Source organism: Mytilus edulis, chromosome 12 (assembly GCF_963676685.1).
Source record: "Mytilus edulis chromosome 12, xbMytEdul2.2, whole genome shotgun sequence".
In the NCBI taxonomy this organism is placed as follows: Eukaryota; Metazoa; Mollusca; class Bivalvia; order Mytilida; family Mytilidae; genus Mytilus; species Mytilus edulis.
In genome coordinates, this window is record NC_092355.1 from 22,086,999 (window position 1) to 22,113,570 (window position 26,572).

The following is a 26,572-nucleotide window of genomic DNA, read 5'->3' on the forward strand; positions in this document are numbered from 1 at the left end:
TTCATCTTGAAGTTACCAGGCAAAAAGAGTAGTCTGTATGGTCAATAATAGTATATCGATATTTTGTTTCCATCATGAAGTTACCGGGCGTAAAGAGTAGTCTGTATGGTCAATATTAATATATCAATATTTTGTTTCCATCATGAAGTTACCAGGCGTAAAGAGTAGTCTGTATGGTCAATTACAATATATCGATATTTTGTTTCCATCATGACGTTACCAGGCGTAAAGAGTAGTCTGTATGGTCAATAACAATATATCGATATTTTGTTTCCATCATGACGTTACGAGGCGTAAAGAGTAGTCTGCATGGTCAATAATAATATATCGATATTTTGTTTCCATCATGAAGTTACCAGGTGCAAAGAGTAGTCTGTATGGTCAATAACAATATATCGATATTTTGTTTCCATCATTACGTTACAAGGCATAAAGAGTAGTCTGCATGGTCAATAATAATATATCGATATTTTGTTTCCATCTTGAAGTTACCAGGCGCAAAGAGTAGTCTGTATGGTCAATAAAAATCGATCAATATTTTGTTTCCATCATGACGTTACAAGGCGTAAAGAGTAGTCTGCATGGTCAATAATAGTATATCGATATTTTGTTTCCATCATGAAGTTACCAGCTAGGCGCAAAGAGTAGTCTGTATGGTCAATAATAATATATCGAAATTTTGTTTCCATCATGAAGTTACCAGGCGTAAAAAGTAGTCTGTATGGTCAATAAAAATCGATCGATTTTATGTTTCCATCATGAAGTTACCAGGCGTAAAGAGTAGTCTGTATGGTCAATAATAATATATCGATATTTTGTTTCCATCTTGAAGTTACCAGGCGCAAAAAGTAGTCTGTATGGTCAATAACAATATATCGATATTTTATTTCCATCATGACGTTACCAGGCGTAAAGAGTAGTCTGTATGGTCAATAATAATATATTTATCGATATTTTTGTTTCCATCATGAAGTCACCAGGCGTAAAGAGTAGTCTGTATGGTCAATAATAGTATATCGATATTTTGTTTCCATCATGAAGTTACCAGGCGTAAAGAGTAGTCTGTATGGTCAATAATAATATATCGATATTTTGTTTCCATCATGAAGTTATCAAGCGTAAAGAGTAGTCTGTATGGTCGATATTTTTGTGGTTGTCATATTTGCGTACGAGGAAGAAGGAAGCTCTTGTCAATTTACTTTCATTGGTTTGTTAAGAAACTTTTTTTTTCTATCATTGAAGAACGTTTTTAGACAATTTAACACGTTTATCAAACAACAAGATACAAAAAAAGATATACTTTAGCAACAGATGGCAAAACTCAATAATCAAGAGAAAAACGTAGTATGTGCTATTGAAAGTTAATAAATGATAGAAATAATCAATCATTCGCAAAACAGGGATTGCTGCTATCAAAGTTAATCATTGACAATTGGATTAAAAGTTGATTTGTGTGGCTTACATTGTAATGTTGTGTTTCTATTGTGTTGTATTTCTCCTCTTATATTTGATATGTTTCCCTTAGTTTGGATTTGTAACCCGCATTTGTTTTTTTTCTCGATTGATTTATGAATTTCGAACAGCGGTATACTAATGTTGCCTTAAAATATGAATGATTTTTTTAATTTTTTTATGTTCGTAGAAGAAAATATATTTTAATTTGATATTGTGATATGATAATTTGAGACTTATTAATTAAGTGTATGCACCTGTCTTTCATATGTTTATACGGGAAACGGAGAGGGGAATGATCCTACGGAACATCTTGAGGGAAAATATAGAACAAAGGAAGATTGATATGTTTGAAACAAGAAAAATAGTAAAAATGATTCAAGTGAAGTGACTGTTTGGAAAGCTTCAAGAGTAACATTTATTGTGGCGACTATGGATACTAAAAAATATAAATACCATGCTATAATGCAATGGCTATTTTGATGAACGTTTGTCCGTCCATATTAATTTTCGAAGGTTTAGTGTTTACCAAATATTTATCATCACTTACATACAATAAAAGGTTTCGTCCTGTGGAATGAAGCTAGAATGCAAGTGTGTACTTCATTTCTGCAACTTAAGGTTTCAACTCCCTCGGGCAATGTTGGCTTTAGATAATTTTTGCTATTTATTTTAGGTGTTTTTGACATATAGCTCTTCAACAGTTCGGTACTTATACATCTTCTGATTTCAAATGTTTGGCTTTGAGCGGTCCTGATGATGGTAAATCCAGAAAAGCGCTTCGGACGCAAGAAATTATTATACGTGTTGTTTTCAATATTTTATCAACCCCCTGTCTATCAAATCCTAGAGAATGATTATCATGATTAATGCATAGGCACTGGTTCACAAAGCTTAGGGAGCTACCATTTGATTTTTATGGGGGGGGGGGGGATTTTGTCCTGCATTTATTTTTTAGTTGTAATCTCTGTCCTGCCTTTTTATTTTTCACTCTATTCGGTCCTGCCTTTTTTTTAGTAGTTTATCCTGACTTCTTTTACCTAAATTGTCATCCTGTCTTTTTTTGGCAAAGTGTCACATCCTGCCCTTTTTTTTACTCAAAACTGCTGTCCTGCCTATTTTTTTCAAATTTACTTCCGGAGCACCTGAGATCACCCCCAGTTTAAGTGAGGTTCGTGTTACTTAGTCTTTAGTTTTCTATGTGGTGTCTTTTGTACTATTATTTGTCTGTTTGTCTGTTTACTTTTAGCCATTAAGTTGTCAGTTTATTATCTATCTATGAGTTTGACTCTCCCTCTGGTATTTTTCGTCCCTCTTTTGCAAAAATTATAATTAATAAATAAAGTTGACCTATTACTTATAGTAACTAAGAAATGAAAAGGGATAACTTAACATTGGCTAATTAACCATGAAAATGAGGTCAGGGTCAGATGTTACATGTTGGCAGACATACTTGTACACATTACAGTCCTTCCATACACCAATATAGTTGACTTAGTGTTTGTTATATTTGAAATACAGACCCAATTTAAAACACAAAAACTTTACATTTAACAATATTTATGAAGATGACTTACCCTTCCGGAGCACCTGAGATCACCCTTAGTTTTTGGTGGGGATCATGTTGCTTAGTCTTTAGTTTTCTATGTTGTGTCTTGTGCACTATAATTTGTCTGTTTGTCTTTTTCTTTTTTAGCCATGGCGTTGTCAATTTATTTTCGATTTATGAGTATGACTGTCCCCTTGATATCTTTCGCCCCTTTTCAACCCAGTTCTATTGATATACTTCATAGTTTCTATTTCTGAAACAAGTACAAATTGAATATATCTATTGCTACGGATAACAAATAACTTTAACCAAAGGGTGTGACGAGCAGGGTTTTCTTGAAAACCAATCTTCTACATACTAGTCCATTGTTATTCAACACAATGGAATTAATTATTCAATCTGTATATTTTTATGTTAAGTGAGCCCGGTCGAGTGGGTGTCTAATACAAACACATTACACCCTCAGTATGTCGGAACATGAATGTTTGTTCATTCTCGAAAAGAGGAGGGGACTTTTTGTATATAAAACTGTGACACATAAAATACATGTATGATTTCTTATATTAAATTGATACATGTAAGTACTTTGGGTTCTGATATTGCCTTTATCTTAAATCTCTTCTACCAAATCCATCACTTGACTCAAAATGTCGTCAGTCTTATAACCTTCCATACAAACCCTGCATACAAGGAGCATGGTCTTTTTTTTTTTTGTAATAAGAACACTCCAAACAATCAACCTTGCTTGACCTTCTGATCCATATTAGGATATGGATTCACCGGGAATATGCAGGCATTTGTAATATCTACACACTTTTCAAAGTATGAACGAAGATAGCCAAAGTAAGGTTACTAGTTGGGTTTGATGTAAACTAAAAATCTTATTAAGGTGGTACCTAACACTACAGGGAGATAACTCTGTAAAGTCAGCTTAACGTTTTAATTACGTTGTGTTGTAAAGGAAACATTAAGCTTCTCAATGATCAAAATTGGTGTTTGTCAAACTGCTATATAACCAGTGTAATTTTTCTGACAAAACGGTTGGTTCAAAATTTTTGAAATTTTTATATTTTTGTTAAAGGATCAAAGTAAATACTTGGACAAAATTTTATTAAAATTAAACGAGCCAAATTAATTTTAGTGAAAGTCTTGGGTACCACCTTAATCATGGTTTGATTTTGTTAATAAATATCCTATCCGTTATTTTTCATTTAATAATCAATTTTTAAAATATATGGGGTGTAAGTTAGTTATACAACTCAGGATATGACGCTTCTGGAAAAGAAACCTCTTCGACCTCCGGGGTTAATTATCCAGATACATATATCCCTCGGTGTATAACTATTACGTAAAGGTAAGATAAAGCCTGCCAGACTGACGTGAACAAATTCCATGCACACATCACATATAAGTGAACTACTGTTGATATTACCTGAGAAACAGAGACAACTTAAACCTCAAATTACTGATTCATGATATGAGATTGAGGTCATTTTAATCCTGTCTGACTGTCATCTTTACATTTTAAAGAACCTATAAACCACCTATATACCAAAGTTTAGTTATCCTTAAAAAGATAAGTGAGAAATCACATAAAAAGATGTTTTGACGCAATCCATGAACTACGCAAATGAGGTAAATTACACTAGACATATGATAGACAGAAATTCAAAAAAGTATGAGGCATAAGGGTATGTTACACTCTGCTGATAACAATTAGTTTATACCTATACCGCCAAAAAAAGATAGTTATCATTGTCTTGTTTTGTTTTTTTTTTCTTTTATTGCAAGCGAGACAATAAAACTGTTAAGGAATAGACCAAAAAGAATTTCATTATTTTGTAAACATTCTAAAATATCACAAACATTTCTGAAATCACATTGCAAGTTAAAATGATGAATCAGAATTGATAACTACAAACAGAGGAAGAACAAGAATGTGTCCCAAGTACACGGATGCCCCACTCGCACTATCATTTTCTAAGTTAAGTGGACTGTGAAATTGGGGCATTAGAATTAGAAAGATCATATCATAGGGAACAAGTGTACTAAGTTTCAAGTTGATTGGACTTCAACATCATCAAAAACTACCTTGACCAAAAACTTTTAACCTGAAGCGGGACGAACAGACGGACGGACGGACGAACGAACGAACAGACCCACAGACCAGAAATCATAATGCCTCTCTACTATCGTAGGTGGGGCATAACAATTATCTGAGAGGTGAGTTTTAGGTGTCAGCTAAATGAATAATTTACTTTGATATGGTCATGTACTCCTATCTCCATATAAAGGAAGGTTAAAATAGTCATCAATCCTTCCATGATATTGCCAAGAATGGTTGTCTCTGATGCATAAGTTTTTAATTACTGTTTTTTGGCTTTTAACTGGCTTTCAGAACATGAGTACTCTCAAATCGTACTGTCATGTTAATTTGACATGTTGATAGAATTTGTAATATATTTTTGTCATATGTTTATTTATTTGGTTTTATTTCTCATCCGACTATTTTTAACATAAAACACCTTTGAAAGGTGTTTGGTTTGACGATAAATTCTCATTTCTGTTCTTATACTAGGAACAACAAAATTATTTATTCTTTCTGATATTATATTACATCTTACCCCCATTTGTTATCAATTTTGTATTTACATTGCGTCATAGATAAAATTTAATTCATTCAATGTTTGTTAATATGTCATTTGATTGAGTGAAGCCATTTCAATTGATATTTATAGTGTGTCTTTCTATGTTTTGATGTTACACTATTGCCTTTTTTATAATTGTGACTTGGATGTAGAGTTGTCTCATTGGCACTTATACCACATCTTCTAATATCTATTAAATACCAAAAATCTTTCTTTACTCAATGTGACACACTACAAATACACTACTGAGGTTGGTAAAAGTTTGGCATAATGAAATAAAGTACAAAAATGTATTTTATTTATTAAAAATTTCATTAAAATGCTTCCATACAGAAGATAAATATTATGTACACAATATCACAGCCACTTTTTAAATCATATAATTGTACAACGATTGGAATGTCTATCTCATTGGATTCATTTCTAACTGTAACACTCTTGTGGGTGGAATCTCCAACTCAGCATTCACCTGCAAATATAAGATTCAAACAATTATATCCACGTCCCTTAAATTTAAAATTTTATTTATCAACTGTCACCGGGATGAAATTTTTAATGAAACGCAAAATGGAATCCTACTATGTACCAGCCCTCTTTATACATAAAATCTTATGATTAACAATTTTATTAAAAATTGGAAAAATTTTATCAAATTCTACGTATTTAGCTGTTAGCGCTATTTTACCAAATTTTCCTTTGATCTTGCTTACTGATAATTTTATTTCTCAGCAGAGTTGAATGATATGAAAATTATCCCTAGAAACTAAGGTTGCATGTGCCCGTTGTCATGAAATTAACAACGTCGTCATAGGTAAAATAGCGATAAACAGATTATCACTGGTCATCTCAACTCGATTGGTTTTCTTACTTTCCCCGTACCGGCTCAAGCGAATAAATCAATCTCGTTGAGATGATCAACGATAAACTATAATTATATTTACCTTAGAATTAACGTATTGGTGTAACAACATCCTGAGTTCTGCATTCTGTTGTTTTAAAGCCTCGGTCTCATTTATCAAGCTTGATCTGGATGTCAGTGTCTCACTGTAAAAATGAAAAAAATTATATGTAAAATGTATTCAATTTCATGTAAAAGACAGTAAAGGTACCAATTTTACTACACCAGATGCCAATTCTGACAATTAATGTCTTTAGTGGTAGTCTCGGTCATGATATCTGTATTGGTTTAACATCATTTTTATTCTATTATTTCTATCATTTAGATTTATAAATTTTATATGTTAATAATTAAATACAACAGACCACAGAAACCCCTAAAATGAACTCTTCCAAGAAAATGAAGGTTAAGAAAAAACTAAAAAAATATGTTCAATTAGCCCAACTTAATACAGGCAAAATAAACTAAAGGTTTTCCCCCATTTTACACACACAGCCCTCTCCATTCCCTTTATCTTTGTACACTACATGTTGCTAAATGAAGGTATACCATAGGATTATCATACTTCCTTGATTTTAAATTTTTGAAGAGGTTTTCTCAAACAGAAAAATAAAATTTGTAGTTTTGGCCAAAGGAGTAGGTCCGGTAAGGACTCATTTTGGCCTCAAATTTCAGTTTCATCTGACGAAAGATTTTGACCACTTTTTAAACACTTAAGTGTCTATTTCACTTGATTCAATTAGTTAAAGTGAAAGATTTTAACTGATTACGTCATTAAAAACGATCCGATTGAAGCTCAAATATAAAAAATCTCTCAAATATGCCAAAAAACATCACTTTTCAGATGGTTTTTGTCAAAAATGAAAGTGGCCGCATCCGTGTTCATCCACAACCTTTATATATGTTATGTATTATCATAAAATACAACTTACATTACAATATTAAGGATGAACACGAATGCAGCCACTTTCGTTTTACACGGAAACCGTCTAAAATTTAACTAAAATGATAAAATTTTGAAGATTTCAGTAATTTAGCATGACTTAATGGTGCTACAACCCGATATATGTGCATTGTATTGTCAAAAACAGCCCATATTTATGTAGCAGAAGCATTCAACTGTCCAATGAATAACTAAAAGTTTACATTTTAACAATTTTGTAAAACTGTTATATTTTTGGGCCAAAAAGGGGCCTTACCGGACCTACTCCTTTAAATCATTAAAATCTTCAGGCCAATTTTTTCGCATCTTCTCTAAATTTAATTACAATGGCTATTTAGAGTGAAGATCTAAATGTAGGTTCAAGCAATTAAAAAAGACTAAGACGATACAGAACAAGGAAGCAAAAGCTGAGAAGATGGTATGAACTCTGAAAGGAGTGAGACTGGGTACATTGACAGGTTAAGCATCTCCTCACAAGCATTATATGCCATACAATTCACACCTAGTCGTAATGTCACAATTAGGAATAAGACACAACAGGCACAATAGGGCTCTTCACGGTTAGTTCAGCCATATTGGATAGGGGGCAGATTTTTTTGAAAGAGGTGGAAAAAGTATGAAAGTATGGGAAATCCTATGCATGTTTCTAAGCAACTGCTCTATTTGCATGATGTGTTCCCATATTTTTCGCACTATTTTTACCTCTATTATGAAAATATGCCCCCTATCCAATATGGCCGAACTAAACGTGAGGAGCCCTATTATAAAACAGTAAATACAAACCTATATTTCTCTAGGCCTTCTATCAATGCATCCCATAGTCTTTCTTTTGGTGTATCTATCAGTTTAGCATATTTGGACCAATATTCTGAGTCTTGTGAACTGTCTCTTTCTTCTAAAGCTTGGATCTTGAAATGAGATTGTTTTCCTTTCTCTCTACAAATACAAAATTCATTTACTTGAATAAAATTTCCTTTCCAAGTCTCAAAACTTCTTTTGTTCACAGTGAAAGTACTATTACACCAAATTAGTTTCTGTAACATTAGCAATCAATGTGTAAATCAAGGAAAAACCTAGTACAGGGATGCCCTATCCGCACAATCATTTTCTATGTTCAGTGTACTGTGGAAATGGGGTAAAAACTCTAATTTGCATTAAAATTAGAAAGATCATATCATAGGGAACATGTGAACTAAGTTTCAAGTTGATTGGTTTCAACTTTATCAAAAACTAACTCGACCAAAAACTTTTTAACCTGAAGCAGGACAGACAGACAAACAAATGAACGAACAGATGCAAAGACCAGAAAACATAATGCCCATAAATGGGGCATAAAAAAGTATTGGACCAACAAAATTCAAGTATTTGTTGAAATTCATATAAAAAGAATAACTGTTATAAATAAATACACAGAATAAGCATTTATGAACTTACTTTGGAGGTTGTTTATTTTCCTCTACAAATGCCCTCAGACCTTTAAGCACCTCGTTAGGATGGATCAGTTCTATAGATTCACTATTTGTGGATACATTGTCACCTTCTTTGCCGGTAAGTTTACGAATCTCTTCATCAATATCCTCCATCTGTAAAGATAATCAAGACATTACAGGCACTGATTACACAAATTAAACACCAGTTATTTTCCTTTGCAAAGATAATCAAGATATAACAAACATTGACTTGATTAATCAAGACATAACAAACATTGATTTGATTAATCAAGAAATAACAAACATTAATTTGATTAATCAAGACATAACAAACATTGATTTGATTAATCAAGACATAACAAACATTAATATGATTAATCAAGATATAAGAAACATTAATTTGAATTATCAAGATATATATATAAAAACATTGATTTGATTTATCAAGATATAACAAACATTGATTTGATTAATCAAGACATAACAAACACTAATTTGATTAATCAAGACATGACACACATTGATTTGATTCTGTTTTTACACACTTTTGAACATCAGTTATTTCCCTTTGTAGACTTGTTATAAAATGGACAAACTTTGCTGCTGGTCATGCAAGTTGAAAGAGGCAAATGAATTTACAATAAAAAAGGTCAACTGGCAAATTGACTATTGATCATGCGAATAATGATCTATTCTCATGATTTTTAAAAGGTCATTTAATAAAATTTATTTTAAAGGATGATCCAGCAGTTTTTGATTCACGGTTTACAAAATTAGAAGCATTTATACAGAATTGTTTACAATTATGATGTTTCCCTAAAGTAGCCTATAACTTGAAAAAATGCTTTTCAAAAATTGTGAACAGTGATCAAACAGTTAAAAGGTCAGAATGTTGTGGCATTAAAACTACTTTTAATATATTGATGTGTTTATTTATCAAGTACATAAAAATCAAATTAACAAAAATTATAAAAAGATAATTACCTCCCCTGTCATATCGGTTTGGGTATCAAATTCATCAGTCTCTTTCTGAAAAAATAATAATTCAGTAATCATCAATGTTTTAGTATTTGTGGGGAATCACTCACAAACTGAATAAAGATAAGAATTTGTCAAAGATTTGGGCATTTTCTTAAACTTTATAATGGCTGTTCCATTAAAACAAACATACATTGTGCTCAGGGTCTTCAACAATTTGTAGACAATTTTAAAGTTTCTCTTACATTTTCATTGTAAAAAATAGTTTTCAATACCAATCCATAGCTAAGATTCGGGAGTGCATGCCTTCCCTGGCTCTCATGTATGTTTTTATGAAACAGCCCTTTTTGAAAATTTTGAATGATTTCAACTATTTTCATGCATTTCTTTCTTCCTCTCTTTTCCCTATAAGTTCTTCATCTATATTGCTATCCAAATGACCCATAAACTCCCCAATCTAAACATATTTTTTTCAATATTTCATTATTCCTCCGTCATAATAAATAAATAAGGCTGTTAGTTTTCCCGTTTGAATTGTTTTACATTGTCATTTCAGGGCGTTTTATAGCTGACTATGTGGTATGGGCTTTGCTCATTGTTGAAGGCCTTACGGTGACCTATAGATGTTAATAATTTCTGTGTCATTTAGGTCTCTTGAGAGGTGTCTCATTGGAACCATACCACATCTTTATGATATAAATACAACGTAATTACCTCTTCTGTCTGTTGTGGTTTTCCTCCCTTCACATGCATGAAGTAACTGGATAGTAAATGTATGTCTTCTTCTGTTTCTATTCCTAAAGCCTGTAAAAAATTAATATATTCGTAAAAAAAAAATAATAATAGAATTACCTAATATATCTTAAAAATTACTGTATAATTAATACATTATGTATATGCTCGGAATAGACACTTTATTTGGATTCAATATATATATATATATATTCTAATTTTTATTCATCAAGCAAATCAAACGAATGGAATACAACTGTTATATTCCTGACTTGGTACAGGCTGTTCCTCATGCAGAAAATGGTAGAATTATTACTAGCTTACCCTCTCACTTGTATGACTTGGTACAGGCTGTTCCTCATGCACAAAATGGTAGAATAAACCTGGTTTTATTACTAGCTTACCCTCTCACTTGTATGAAAGTAGCATAAAATTCATAAAATAAATCACAAAGTCATTTTTAATGTTTGGATTGTTTTACATCTTGACATACTTTCTATACAGTGTGGGTTTTGTCCATTGTTGAAGGCCTAATGGTAAAAAGTGTCTGGATAAGCATGTTTTCTTAGTAAATCCTTTTTAACAATATTAGCTATCCATCTCTGTGAAGATAATTCTAATAACTTAAGGATGTACTTAGGACTTATTGTCAGATGTTCAGACTCCTTGGTTTTTTCTATGATATAGGGTAAAATATTTCCCCCCTTAACACTTATTTCTCTTTTCAATTAAGACTTCAATAGCTGATAAAAGGTCCCTTACCAAATTTCGAGGAAATTCTCAACTTCTTTTTTGTTTTGTTTTGAGATCCAAATTTATAATAGCAATGTAAATTTTAGGTAAAAGTCTGAGTCCCCATCATTTTTTAAAACTCAATTATCCCAGAAAGGAGCTTCATAACCTATTACTATTTTAAGCTTATTCTGTTCCCCAAGATTCTTCTGACTAAGAGTATCAATTTGAAATTCTTGATTTTATAAATTTCACATAAGTACATCCTTAAAGGCACAATTCAAGTAAAACTACTTACCGTAAATATAGCATCTAGTTTCATCAGTGATCGTTCATCTTTTTCTAGAGGTGTTAATAACTTGTTTAATTTCTGTTCCACTAGATATCCCTGTAAAACAGAACAGATCATTAAAAAGTGATTAGATACAAGATAGACAATCAACTGAGAGGGCTACGACAAATATATCATGCAAAATATGAGGACAATCAAATGTTAAATTTCAGATAAATACACTTGTTTTGTACTATATCATATGGAATATGGAATCTGGTCAGATGGTACAATGTGCTTACTACCCAAAACAATACATGAAACCATACTCAGATATACCATTCTTAAGCAAAGCCATTGGGCTTGTTATTCTGATTATTACCAAAACTGGCACTTATAATAAAAGGTTATTGTTGGTCTGCTTATTTGTTGTGGATCTATGTACTATTCATTTTTTGTGGTGTTCCGAAAACTTCCAACATTTTTGAACAATTGTCATGCTTTTAAAAAAGTAAGACCAAAATATAATTGAATTATTTTTTATCTTTGTTGTCTATTAAATTACCCTGAATAAAAATTACGCAATAACTTATCAACAATCTTACCGATTCATCACATAGCAGTTCCAGTATTGATTTTATGACATTGGCATTGATTTTGGACAAGAGGGTACTTTTGACTGGTTTCCTGTCTGCTGGTATACTATCAGCATCATCCTCTTCTTTTGGTTCTTCAACCTGACTTCCAGCTAAAATTTAAAAAATCATAGTTACTATCTGTTATCAGGTTAAACTAACAGTGAGTTTTTACTAGCAGTAATGAGCTGTGAATGTCCAACAACCCAATCTACCAATATATTTATTATACCCCCGCTTTAAAAAAGGGGGGGTATACTGTTTTACCTCTGTCTGTCAGTCCGTCCGTCAGTCCGTCCCATGAAACTTTCGTCACATTTTTCTCAGGAACTACACATCCACCCTTTCTGTAATTTGGTATCAACATTTATATGTCAGCCATACCGTGTGATGCATTTTCAGATTCATCACTTGACAACTTCCTGTTTACCGAAAAACAGGGTTGGCAAAGTATTACCCGCCCGGGAAAACCCAGGTGGGAATTCCCGGGTTTTCCCGGGCTGGGCAATACTCCCAGAAATGGGTAATACTGGGTAATACTGGGCAATAAGACTTTTTAAGCTTATTTTAACACAAAATAGTAAAGTCTTGTTGTAGTTTCATAGTATTATAGCTAAAAATATACATTTTATACAGTTAACCATTGAGAGTCATGTTTCTAGAAGATTGAAAATTCAATTTCATTCTTTTCTTCACTACTTCTATGTAGGCAGAATACAAAATTTGAATATTTTCGAATTATTAATACCTTGTTAATTTTCATGTATTGTTTCAACTATCCAAACTTTAAAAAAAAATGCATTTTATAGCAGTGTTTATGTGAATTGTAAATTTAAATGTCTATGCAATCATATTGCTAAATAAACACCCTACAGGGTCAAGTCATTAACCCTTATAGAAATGAAAAGGCTGAATATTGTTATATAAACATATCAATGTCCTAATCTGAATAATTACTTATTAATTAGTGATGTACATATAAATTATGCAAAAGTAATTTTTCTTACATTTTCTTGTTAATTCTTAATGTAAGATAAATACATTTGAAAAATGAATTCTTTGAATTTATGTTAACAGTTTGACCAATCTAGACGAAAGGGTGATTTAATAGACTTTCAGAAGAAAATTATTGATAAAGGCCTTTTCCATTAATATTTGTGTAATGTGTGACTACATGTTTACTTGTTAAATAGTTGCAAGAATAGTACTTTTTTCAAATGTATATACACTTGTATCATCACTCTCAAACAAGTAAACTAATTTATAAATCAAAATGTGTTTATAAATATCTTAAATGTATTGCAACTGAGTTTGATCACTGAATCCTCTTTAAAATTCAGGCCAGTATTTTATATTACCCAGTATTGCCCAGTATTACCCATTAAAACCCAGTAAAACCCGGGTTTTCCCAGTATTTCCCACTGGGCTGGGCAATACTCATAAAACCCGGGTTTTTGCCAACCCTGCCGAAAAAACTTGTATGATTTTACACATGATATCCAAGTTGAAAATTTTCGTCACATTTTTCTCAGGAACTACAATACAAGGATTTCTGAAATTTGGTTTCAGGATTTATATAAGTCAGCTATACCGTGTAATGCGTTTTCAGATTCATCACTCGAAAACTTCCTGTTTACCGAACACTTGTATGATTTTACACATGATAGCCAACTTGAAAATTTTCGTCACATTTTTCTCAGGAACTACAATACAAGGATTTCTGAAATTTGGTTTCAGGATTTATATAAGTCAGCTATACCGTTTGATGCGTTTTCAGATTCATCACTACACAACTTCCTGTTTACCGAACACCTGCATATTTTTACACTATTAATATTATCCACTTGCGGCGGGGGTATCATCAGTGAGCAGTAGCTCGCAGTTTCACTTGTAATAAGATAGTTTTCTATTGGTGTAATTTTGAGTTATTTTCCCTTCGCTAACTGTGGGAGGTCTAAGACTCAAAGTGCACAAATTCCTTTACAAATTAACTAAATGCAATGTGTTATATACTGACTGCAAGACGGTAAAGATGTTTTCTGAAAAATTTACTTGCTTAAGCCTTGCAGAATTCATTACTTTGATCTATCAAGGATCTCATCTCAGAGTTGTATAAACCAAAGTTTATTTAATTTTCATAAAACATATCTGTAAAAAAGCTTACAGGAATAGTATGCACATCTCCAAATTTTTACAAGAATTTAAAATATGATCTTTGTTTAGTGAAAAGTATTGATTGATTTATTGGTGTTTCACCCCACATTCTGCACTTTTGTGCAATTTCATGGCTGTCAGTTTTATTTGGTGGAGGAAATTGGATTCCCAGGAGAGAACCACACCCTTAGATAAGAAAATTGACATTAAAGTCATGAAAAGTAATTAAAAAATACTTATTAGGACATTCATAGATAGCTTTTTTTTTATTGGCTTTCAATAAATTAATATATTTCAAAGTTCTTTCAATTTCATTTTCCCCCTTTTTTTGGGGGGAAAGGGGGGATAGGGTTGTATACTTTCTATAAATCCCTAAATTCCTACCTGTTTGTGACATGATTTCCTGAACAAGCTGATGAGCTGACAGACCACCCTTTTTACTCTCATCAATGTTAAGGGGTCCTACATTTTCCAAGAATGCTCTAAAATAGTGAAAAAATATTATCAGGTATTGTCAAATATGAAAATCAAGCAAATATATAGTATAGAAAATTTTATTAATCTTCATTAGTTAAAACTACAGTTTTGGTTGATATTGTTATTTTGCTACCATCACTGACAGGACATCCATGGGCTCTAGATGGTCTAACATGGACAAGAACTTTAGTGGAAAGTTGTCTCATTGGCAATCATACCTTATCTTCTTATTTTTGTATAGAGATTTCTTTTCTATCATTATAAGAATTGCAGATGCAATACCATCAAATTAGGTTCAGCTTTTGCAATCAAATCAATAGTAAAATAAACTGCCAAGCTTTAATTTAATTAAGCAAGATTGGAAGGCATATCTAAGACACTTGAAAATGTCAAAACCATCATGTTTAATCCTGCCTCATTTTTTATGTGTCTGTCCCAGTAATTCAATGGTTTTCATTGGTTGCTATTCAAAATATTTGTTATTTGCTTTGTCATTAATCAGTATGTTTGTTTTTCTCATTATTAATTGGTTCACATTAGTCTTGTCAGGGTGCTTTATAGCTCAGTATATTAAAATTATTTCTTTTGCTCTTTTTTGAAAGCTGTACATTGACCTATAACTGCTTATATATCTACATCATTTAGACTCTGGTGGATAGTTATCACATTGGCAATCATACCACATCTCCTTAATTTTATATTGAAATGACAGCAACTTAACAACACAAAAAAACTTAGTCTACTAATATAATATACAGACAAAGTGTGACTGACAGTATTGATTGTGCTTATTTGTGTATACATTGAAAAACGTCTATTGCTGCCGTTTTTCAATTTTACAAAGATCTATTTTTACATCCTTTACTTGACTTACACATCAGGAGTCTGGTATTTGAGTCCTAGTTGATGCTCGAATACAATTCTGTCAGCCTCCAACACGCCGTGGGCTAACTCTTTACACTCCTCCTCGTTCATACACCATACATCGTGAAACTTCTTGGCATCAGCTTGCATGAAGTGTCTGGAAAATAAAACATATCAATGGTTTGAAATGAGTTAAAAACAAATCATTAACTAAGAAATAAAGAATATATTTTGAAAATGACAATGGAGTGGTTAAAGTGATATTACATGAAGCTATAAAATCAGTTTTTAAATATTAGAGCTATTTATAAAAAAAATTATAGGAAAATTTATAACACTTGTTTTATACACCACCATCCATAATTTATATTTTAATTTATACCAAAAATAACTTTACTTCCAATATTAAAATAAGAAGATGTGGTATGATTGTCAAAAGACAATTATATTACCCAAAAATAAAATACCTCACATGCAAGGGTCCGGAAACGGTCATATATGCCAGTCTTGACCTAAACTGAAAGTAGTTTGTCCTAAATGAGTAATTGGGATTTAGGACAAATTTTATTTTTTTACAGAAATAATTTCGGTCATTCAATGTCATTTCGTTGAGATCGAGTTTCTAACATTGTCTAAATCGCCATTTTGAACTTATATTTTGTTATTATCCTTTTCCTGTAATAAAACTGCCACTCCAGTAAAGTGTTATAATCCTGAGGGCCCTCCTAATAACTATAGTAATGCCTCCGGGAAATATTGGCTAATGATCGCTAATCTCTTTACCTGTGTTTTTAATTAAATTTTTTATTGATAACGAGCTCAGAACTAATATTTTAAAGAAATTAAAAGTTCATAACAACTGTCTGCATTATTTAATTACTTTTCTCAGCTTAGACAATTGTCAATTCTGATTTAAAATTAAATTAAAATTAAATTAATTTACGTAGAACAAAATATTGTTTCACTACAAACACACGTGCTGTGTTTACTAATACGCATGCTTGAAATTCTCTTCCGCAAATTAGACACTAAATCGTAAATTAAAAATGATTTCATGCTAAATTAAACAAGTCCAACTATTATAATTAATATTCAAACACTATTAAAGGTAAAACAGTTAAAAAGCCGACGATTTCCTGTGAATTTGATAAACAAAACTAATCCCGGAAATGAGTCCGGAATTGGTCGTTTTACTATTGTCGTAAAACATCCGGTTATAATTTTGTCTTCAAAATCGAAACAAACGTAAGCGAAGTTTGAGAAATTTATCGTTTTGAGTCATTAAAATCATTTCATTTTTAAACTGGTGCCTTCCTTTTATTGCTCAAGATCGATTTTAAGGAACATGGTAGGGAAATTTCTGAAGTAAATGTGATGCAACAGTTAAACAAGTTCGTTGATGCTACGAGTATGACTGTATGAGCATACACACAATCTTTGTTTAAAAAGGGCACCAACTTTTAAGTTATCCCAAAATGACCGAAATTAGGTGAAAAAATTTCCGGATCCTTGCTCACATGGCAGGCGCACTAAACTTGAATCCTAATTGAGTTGCTATGACGGCCAGTTCTCCTACTTAAAATCGATGACACTCAGACTACCTCCACCATTGAGAAACTGACCGCCATGAAATAGCACATTAGTACTGAAAGTTGTGTTAAACACCAATCATTCAATCATAAATTCAATATGTGGCCATCAATCCTCTTTTTAAATTTGATATGTGACTAGTTCTTACCTTGACTTTCTTTGTAAATCTCTGAATTGTTCTGTAATTCTTTTATAATCATCGCTCAGTTGTGTATTCTCATCTCTGTAAATAGAAGAAACAAGTGAAACTGCGAGCTACTGCTCACTGATGATACCCCCGCCGCAAGTGGATAATATTAATAGTGTAAAAATATGCAAGTGTTCGGTAAACAGGAAGTTGTCGAGTGATGAATCTGAAAACGCATCACACGGTATAGCTGACTTATATAAATCCTGAAACCAAATTTCAGAAATCCTTGTATTGTAGTTCCTGAGAAAAATGTGACGAAAATTTTCAACTTGGTTATCATGTGTAAAATCATACAAGAGTTCGGTAAACAGGAAGTTGTCGAGTGATGAATCTGAAAACGCATCACACGGTATAGCTGACTTATATAAATCCTGTAACCAAATTTCAGAAATCCTTGTATTGTAGTTCCTGAGAAAAATGTGACGAAAATTTTCAACTTGGCTATCATGTGTAAAATCAGACAAGTGTTCGGTAAACAGGAAGTTGTCAAGTGATGAATCTGAAAACGCATCACACGGTATGGCTGACATATATAAATGTTGATACCAAATTACAGAAAGGGTGGATGTGTAGTTCCTGAGAAAAATGTGACGAAAGTTTCATGGGACGGACTGACTGACTGACGGACTGACGGACGGACGGACGGACTGATGGACGGACGGACGGACGGACTAACAGACAGAGGTAAAACAGTATACCCCCCCTTTTTTAAAGCGGGGGTATAATTTTAAAGCGGGGGTATAATTATTCATAACATGTCAAAACAAAGAAATATGACATCTGGTCCGATATACATTCACTACCTAAACTAAGTCTGCTCTCATGAATGATCAAATAAATATATTCTGACCTTCTACTATCTTCTACCTTCTAACACTTGAATAAATGGATTACCATGAAAAGATTCATAAAACTATGTAAATTTCTAATTCAAAAAGAAGAAAGAGGCACTAAAACTTCTCAAATGGTATAAAGATTACGAGAAACTATAAGGCCACTTTTTTAAATCTTTTGACGAGTCACACCTCACATTGGACAAAATTATTTTTTTTAATTTTTTTTATTGGTATTAACTTTACATTTTAATTTGAAAAAATTTCTATGCATAGTCTGCAACTATTTGAAAATTTAGGTGATATAAGAACCCTACAAAACAAATCTTTTATTTTGTTATTTGAATGTTCCAAAAGCAATCAAGTCTTATACATGTACATGTGTATGTGCACTTGCATTAGGTGGATTTCAATCGGACACATCTCAAATGTTACATTAAATGTATGTAATATTTAGCTTTATTACTTACTTGTACTGTTTTTCCTGTTTTGCTAGTTTTATTTTCAGTCCACTCAACACATCTGAGAGTCTTGTGATCTTTCTCTTTTGTTGTGATCTTGTTATATTATTTTCGTCTTCACGTTTCCTTAAGACTTGGTAATTATACTCTAATTTTTCCTGATTGAGTTGGTAGGTTGCTTTCATCTGTTGTAGCTGTTGTTCAAGTATCTGGAAAAATAAATTGGTTATTGTATTTCAGCAAAGAAAATAGGAAAAAGATTCCAAAATGTACATTTGTTATTGCTTTTTATTAACAATGGAAAATAGGGGGGAAATCTGAAATTAAATATACTGCAAATTAAGAAATTATTGCGAAGTTTTTATTATTTAGAAAAATGCGACAGGGTTATAATAGCAATAATCTAAACCCGAATTTTGAAATTGTTTTATATGAATTAAAGGATTATCCTCAATATGGCAAAAATTAAAATTGCATTTTAGTCCGAAATGACAAAATCACAATAATAAATGCACACAATATTTTTTGAACTCACAGTACTGAGAACTTTCATAACTTTACTTCAAAAAGCTGTAAGTGACCTTTGAAATTATCCAATTATCTTAATGTAAAAAAGTAATACACTGTTCTTTGTTAACAGTAAGAAAACCTACTACAAATTACATAAGGAATCAACGAGGATCAATGTGTCCATAGTACACAGATGCTCCACTCGCACTATCATTTTCTATGTTCAGTGGACTGTGAAATTGGGGTTAACACTCTAATTTGGCATTAAAACTAGAAAGACCATATCATAGGGAACATGTGCACTAAGTTTCAAATTGATTGGATTTCAACTTCATCAAAATCTACCTTGACCAAAAAACTTTAACCTGAAGCGGGACAGATGGACTAACCAACTGACAGACCAATGGATGAACAAACAACGGACTCGCACTCTGAAAAACATAATGCCTCTAAGTGGGGCATAAAAAATCTCTATCAGAATAGTGATTTATTTTCAGGAGGTATGATTTCACGATTTCCACTGAAAAACAGATTTGTGATGTTACATTTCATGTTTTTTTAAGAAAAATCAGTATTGAAGTAAACTGCAGATTACCAACATAATTAATTTTAAAAGAATAAAATGGACAAAACGTAGTCAAGACATTTTACCGCATCATTAAACCTTGTCTATTAATTCAAAGTTATGTGTAGTTGTGGATTTAAAAGTTAGAAGATTGTATATATACCTGAATATTTGTTTCCAGGCTAATTTTAATATCATTATATTCTTCTGAATCTTTAATTCTGGTTTCATGAATTGAATTTTCAAAATCCTCGACACGTTTTTCACGACCCTTCATGTATTCTATTTCCTTCTGTCTCCTTCCTTCCATCTTATCTTCCCACTTCTTCTTTTGAAGTTCTAACAATTCATTTCTTTCTGCTGTAAACGCGTTCTAAAATATACAAAAATTCAGTTAAATACGAAAAATGGAGAAAAAAATTTAATTCTGAACTTGAAGACATAATCTTTCAATCAGTTTAATTGAAGTCTGGAGCTGGCATGTCATTTTACTGCTAGTAGTCTGTTGTTATTTATGTATTATTGTCATTTTGTTTATTTTCTTTGGTTACATCTTCTGACATCAGACTCTGACTTCTCTTGAACTGAATTTTAATGGGTGTATTGTTATGTGTTTACTTTTCTGCATTGGCTAGAGGGTTGAGATCTCATAAACATGTTTAACCCCGCCGCATTTTTGCGCCTGTCCCAAGTCAGAAGCCTCTGGCCTCTGTTAGTGTTGTATTATTTCTTTTTTTAGTTTCTTGTGTACAATTAGGAGTTTAGTATGGTGTTCATTATCACTGAACTAGTATATATATTTGTTTAGGGGCCAGCTGAAGAACGCCTCTGGGTGCAGGAATTTCTCGCTGCATTGAAGACCTGTTGGTGACCTTTTGCTGCTGTCTGCTCTATGGTCAGGTTGTTGTCTCTTTGACACATTCTCGTTTTCCATTCTCAATTTTATTGATCATAAAAAAGCTCCTGTTCAGGTATTGTTAAATTAAATAAAGGATTGTTATTGATGTCAAAACTAACCTTTAAACACAGGCTGAACCTAAATATTGGAGAAGCTGATGACAGAACGGAGAAAGCAGCCTATGCCACAAAATGTTTTGTTTTACAAAAATGAATATCAATATTAGATTTCAGTACATTCGGACAAAATAAAAACTGAAATTATCTCCCCTTTGAGCTGAAATTATCAGAAATTATTTTTTTCTAATAACATTTTATCATATGCTTGTAATCTTTACATGTAATTTGAAAATTTTACAAAGTATTAAAAATAAAATGTAGCAACCCATTCTATTGACTATGCTTTGAAAATGATATAACTGAACAAAATGGAATGAATCAACCTAAAAAAAAAGCTATTTTAATCATGCGATTTCAAAAAAAATGCTGTCTTGTATATTTAAATTATAAATGAATAACCAAAAAATGTTTCTATTTGCAGTGTTATAAAAATTACTGAAATACACTGCATAAAATTATTTGCTTCTAAAAAATAGTCTGACATAACTAGTTTATCTACAAAACTGTCAACAAATAATGGGAGACAACTCTACCTCAATTTCTCTCAACTCTTCTTTATAAGCCTTAGTCAGTGAGGCTATCTGTTCATCCATTCTGGCTGTCATCAGTTCTATATCTTCTGCTTGTTTCTTCAGATCTTTCACATGAGAATCATCTTTTTCTTTAAGGACCTGAAAAATCCAGAGTGTGTTTAAAATGGAAAATCAGAAATTGCTGAGACTGTAATTTTTGTTTGGAAAGTGTTTATATATATTCAAAATTAGTTAGTTTTAAAAAAAGAAGACAAAAGACACCAAGGAGCTTATAATATATTAGGTCTATATGAAAAACACAGATAAATAGAAAAATTACGAAAAAAAAATTAATGTCCTAAGTCAGGAACAGGTAGCTCAGTGGTTTTGATTTGCTGATGAGATTTTACAAGTGTTTACAAGTATAGATTAAACCATTTTTTTTTCCTGTTTCAATTGGTTTACATTAGTCATTTTGGGCCCTTCATAGCTTGTTGTTAAGTATGAGCCAAGGCTCTGTGTTCAAGGCTGTACTTTGATCTTTAATTTCTACAAATTGTGACTTGGATAGAGAGTTGTATCATTGGCATTCATACCCTTTTCTTGTTATTTCTAAAAAGTCATCGAAATACTATAGGGAAAACTAAAGCCTGAGCAACACCAAACCCAGAAAAAAACTGTGGGAGTATGTAGATGCTCCAGAAAGGTACTACTGGAACACTTTGTGTTGAATTTGATTTACAGTTGATAACCCTTGTTCTACATTACCTTCTGGTAATCATTGATGATTTTATTTTTGTCTGATACCAATTGGTCACAGGAATCTTTCTGTTGCTTTAATTCCTGAAAAAAATAAGTAGCACATCAATTTTATATGTACCAATTCTCAAACAAATATATTACAATAAAATTTTCACAACTAAAGCCAAGATTAACAACTCCAAACAATTTTCTTATCTAGACTTTGTTTTGATTTTTTTAGTTTTATAAAATACTTCTTAAAATTCATTGTTATTCACATTTTATCTTCTTTTTTTTTAGTATCCTAAATATATATATATCATTTCATTATGGCCGTTGTATTATAAGTTGAATTTAGCTTTATCATCCATATGTATAACTGTTTGTTTAAAGGATGTTTATATGATGTGATTTATGTTGATCACAATATATAATATCATTTCACATATTCTTTTATTTATATTACATACAAAAAAAAAAGAACGATTTGCCACAAAATAGTTGATAAATGTTGTTTTTTTATAGACTTACAGCTCTCAATGATTGTGGAATTTCTTTTTGTAGCGCTGATTCCCACTTCTTTGTAATCTGAAAAACAAATACAACCATATAATTTAATGTAAATAGGGTGTTTTTCTTACAATATTTATAGATTATCGTTGATCATCTCAACAAGATTGATTTTCTTGCTTCAGCCGGTGTGAAGGTGAGAAAAGCAAATCAAGTTGAAATGACCAATGCAACTGCAATATCTATGTGTTTAAAGCAGACTACCAAAATTTAAAGGTTATAAAAGACTGAAATGTATGTAGAAAGTTTTACTTAATTTCTAAAACATACTATAATTGTTAATTTCTGTGTCAGTTGGTCTCTCGTGAAGAGTTGTCTCAGTCATTGGTATTCGTACCTAATTTTCTTATTTTTTTTATTTACTATCTAATATATATATTAAAATACATAAATAATCATGTTTTCAAGTAATCTAAGATAACTGTTTTTCAAAAAATTGATGAATTTTATTTCACAAAATTTGTTTTAATTGACTGTTATAATCTAACCCGAATAATTCAGTCGTTATATTCCGCTTACTACATTAACGCCTGAATGCATAGACAATGAAAAATCTTCAATCAACCATTCGGAATTAGCTCGGGATTTACCTATCTTGATAAAATTGAGCTAATTGCTGATTGGTCACCTCTTCTACAGGGCACCAATCAAAATCCAGGATTCGTGAAGAGTTTTTATCATGTAAGGAATTCAGGCCCTCACAAGTAGGAGAGATCGATTACGGGGAGGGACTGAATTATTCGGGTTAGTTATAATCTGAAAAATATTCTTGCAGTAAATAAAAATCTTACATTTTCAAATTTTTCAGCCATTGTCTTCCCTTCATGCTTAAGTTTACCATTTCTGAAATTAAAATGTTTCATTATTTTTGACACAATAGAAAATAAATTAAACATAAAATGTGTGAACGTTTTCCTTCCTCTGGTTAAAAATTCTATTAACAGAAAATATGAAGATCACTTATTTTTTCTATTAAAGTAATTTTACAAAAATTAATGTATATCATTACTTACATTTTTTGTAGGTGATATATGGGATCATGTCAGTGACATTAACATTTAAAAGGGGCCAGCTGGGGAAATTACTAACTTCCTATAACAAGGTTTGAATGCAAGATGGGTTTTCTAAGCACTCATCTTTTATTTTCACAAGTTATTTAATTTATTCCAGAAAACCTTTAATTAATATCTTCTATGTATGGAGAAAATAAACAATTGGGAAACATGAAGTAACTTTTGATTATTATACAAAATGAGATTTGAACCTGCAAGCACATGTGGTTTATTATTTCTGATAGTTTTTACCTGTCCTGTTTTTTAACCTCCTCGTCTGTTCTCCTGGCTGCCTCCCTGGCATCACAACCAACACGTATATTGGTGACCAGTTCAACACCATCCTCAATTAACTTAGTTAAACGAAGTCGACTAGCTTCAATTTGTTTTCTGCTCTTACTGAGTTCCTCTTTGGCTTCTTTTGCATCGTCTAAATCTTCTCCTCTTTCAGCCCTAAAATATAAAGCTGGATTAAATTTTGCATTATGTCTCAAAATAATCAAATTTGCCCATGGTTAGTTTTTTGTTTTCAACTTGTATGACCTAAGAACAAAAACAATGGAAACTTGTCATACATGTCATAACTTGGTTCTCAGCCAAACATCAATACCTAACTAAGCCAAAAAGACGCAATCATTACAATTATGCACTATTCCTGGTATTCCAAATCAAACAGAGCTCTAGAATATTTAGTCGTTTTAAAATATTTTGAAATTTTGTTTCTGTTTTGAATTTCATGAGAAAAATCCTTTAACAGAAGAATTTGTTTACATATACTTATTCTTTTTATGTGCATTTATATTTAATTTCTATTTTTCTATCATGTTTTCTCTTACAGGGACTCATAGTGTACATCTAATGTGCAATATTTATTACATATTTTTAACTAATAAATTGTATACAAATTAGAAAATGTTGTTTGCCATACACCTAAATTGTGACCTTATGGTTATTTGGAAATCTGAGAATCTCTTCTGCTTCAACTTTTGATGTCATACATCATACAACAATCACTTTTCTATTGTTGCATCAGATATTTTCTATTAACTTTAAGATGTCAAAATTTTACAGGAACCTTTGTGATGTCCAGTAATGGCAGACAAATAACTATCTTGATCTTGATAGGTTTACGGTGAATACATCCAAGGATATTAATACATTGTGCGTATGTCAAGTAATTTACTTAAGTGGGACCCCCTTTACAATTTCACTAAATGTTTTAGCTGGTTCTTTTGCTGTATGAATTTTGAAGAAGATATCTGGTGGTAGTAGGTTCCAGTCTTTGATGGTATTTGGAATGAAACTGTATTTCTGTTTTCGTTTTAAGTCTGAGGAAATGTTGGCTGTGCATGTTCTTGTTTGTCAGGGATGGTTTTTTCAGTTGGTCAGATGGTAAGTTTGCTTGACCATGTATGCTTTTGCAGAAAAGGATCAGTCTGTTTTGTGTACAGCAGTCTTTTAGTGATGGTAATTACAGTTCGTATCAGTCTTTTATATGCCTGGAGTTTAACTTCAAGTGGACATGCGGATAGATTTCTTTTTAGTAAACCTTAAATGTCCTATAAGATTTATTGCATATCTCCTCTATGTGCTTTCCCAAGTGTAGATCATTTGTGATGTTTACTCAAAGATATTTTATAGATGTTGTAAATAGGAGTTCCATATTTTTTAGAGTATACTTAAATGTCAGATGTAATTTTCTTCTTGCCACTCAATGTCATCAGATCCGTTTGCATTTAAGGGGGTCTCATTGGGGGTTCTGATCCCAGATCCCGCTTACTGTCTTGTCAGTTAGCAATTCTCATTTTTATTGTAATTTCCCATGGCCACTAGATTTAATTTCCTGTTTTCAGGACACAAATTGGAATTTCATGTGTCACGCTTACAAAAAATCGGCAATCCTGTGTCACTCTTAGACCCCAATGAGATCCAGATTTAACTGGTTGAAATCTCATACCCCCCAATTTGTCGCCCAGTTACCAATATAAGGTGTATTCTCTTCACTGAATTCACAAAATCGACAATTACCGATAATTTCCATGTATATTTCAAGTTTCATTCTCATCACAGTTTTTAATAAAACCAGATGCAGGTCCTATTAGCTTATGAATATGTCTACATATCCTTGCATGCAAGGTCGCGCAGACACTCAGTCTTCACGATGAACTGCTAAATCTACAGGCCCGGAGCTCAATTTTTGAAATTTTTTAGTTAGATTCTGTTGCCCTGTAGATCTGATTTTAACAGGCCCGAGAGCAATTTTACCAGCCTGGGCTGCCAGCCTGCCACTCAGTGTGAAGACTGGACACTACCAAAAAATTGCCAACATGCTTTAAGATTGTTGTCACTGACACTGTTGAAAAGCAGACAGAAGGTCACAGACGGCACCTGCTGTATATTAAGAAATGTTTGTGTAAGATCTTTAACTGATATAATTTGTGTTTATGCCTAAACTTATTAAAAATTAATGAGTTTTGAGAATTATGACAATTTCATAAATTATGTTGACATGTGCTGAAGATTTATAATAACCTCTTTGCAGCTTCTATTCTACGTGTGATCCGCAATCTTCGGGCTGCAACTCTCTCCTCCGGATTTTCAGAATCAACAGTTGGCCCTTCATTATCTGAATCCCCATTTGAACTCATGATTTCGGCACAATTTTTAAGATCTATCGTTTAGTTGTTATTGTTGCTATGAAGGTTCCGGCCATTGATCACGTGTTGTTGTACTTCAGGTATTAATTTATCTATATTTTAATTTATTTT

The 26,572-nt window shown here is 32.0% G+C and overlaps 1 protein-coding gene across 1 annotated transcript; it reads right to left on the reverse strand.

Moving 5' to 3' along the window:
- Positions 1–5,932: 5,932 nt before the first annotated feature.
- LOC139498027 (dynein regulatory complex protein 1-like) lies at positions 5,933–26,534 on the reverse strand. The gene is made up of 19 exons (XM_071286329.1): positions 26,337–26,534; positions 24,057–24,257; positions 23,544–23,595; positions 22,714–22,770; positions 22,210–22,284; positions 21,463–21,600; positions 20,076–20,285; positions 18,847–19,046; positions 17,502–17,576; positions 15,774–15,920; positions 14,807–14,904; positions 12,239–12,381; positions 11,661–11,750; positions 10,613–10,702; positions 9,905–9,949; positions 8,925–9,073; positions 8,274–8,426; positions 6,591–6,693; positions 5,933–6,118 (listed from the first exon to the last, which is right to left on the reverse strand). The coding sequence occupies exons 1-19, from the start codon at positions 26,450–26,452 to the stop codon at positions 6,053–6,055; spliced, it is 2,208 nt and encodes a 735-aa protein (XP_071142430.1). The 5' UTR covers positions 26,453–26,534; the 3' UTR covers positions 5,933–6,052.
- Between the last annotated feature and the right edge of the window lie 38 nt (positions 26,535–26,572).

Coding starts and splice junctions, on each gene's coding strand:
- LOC139498027 (XM_071286329.1), bottom strand. CDS start 26,452: ATGAGTTCAAATGGGGATTCAGATAATGAAGGGCCAACTGTTGATTCT. Junction 6,694..8,273: donor GAAGGCCTAGAGAAATATAG/GTTTGTATTTAC, acceptor TCATTTTTACAG/TGAGACACTGACATCCAGAT. Junction 6,119..6,590: donor ACCAATACGTTAATTCTAAG/GTAAATATAATT, acceptor TTATATTTGCAG/GTGAATGCTGAGTTGGAGAT.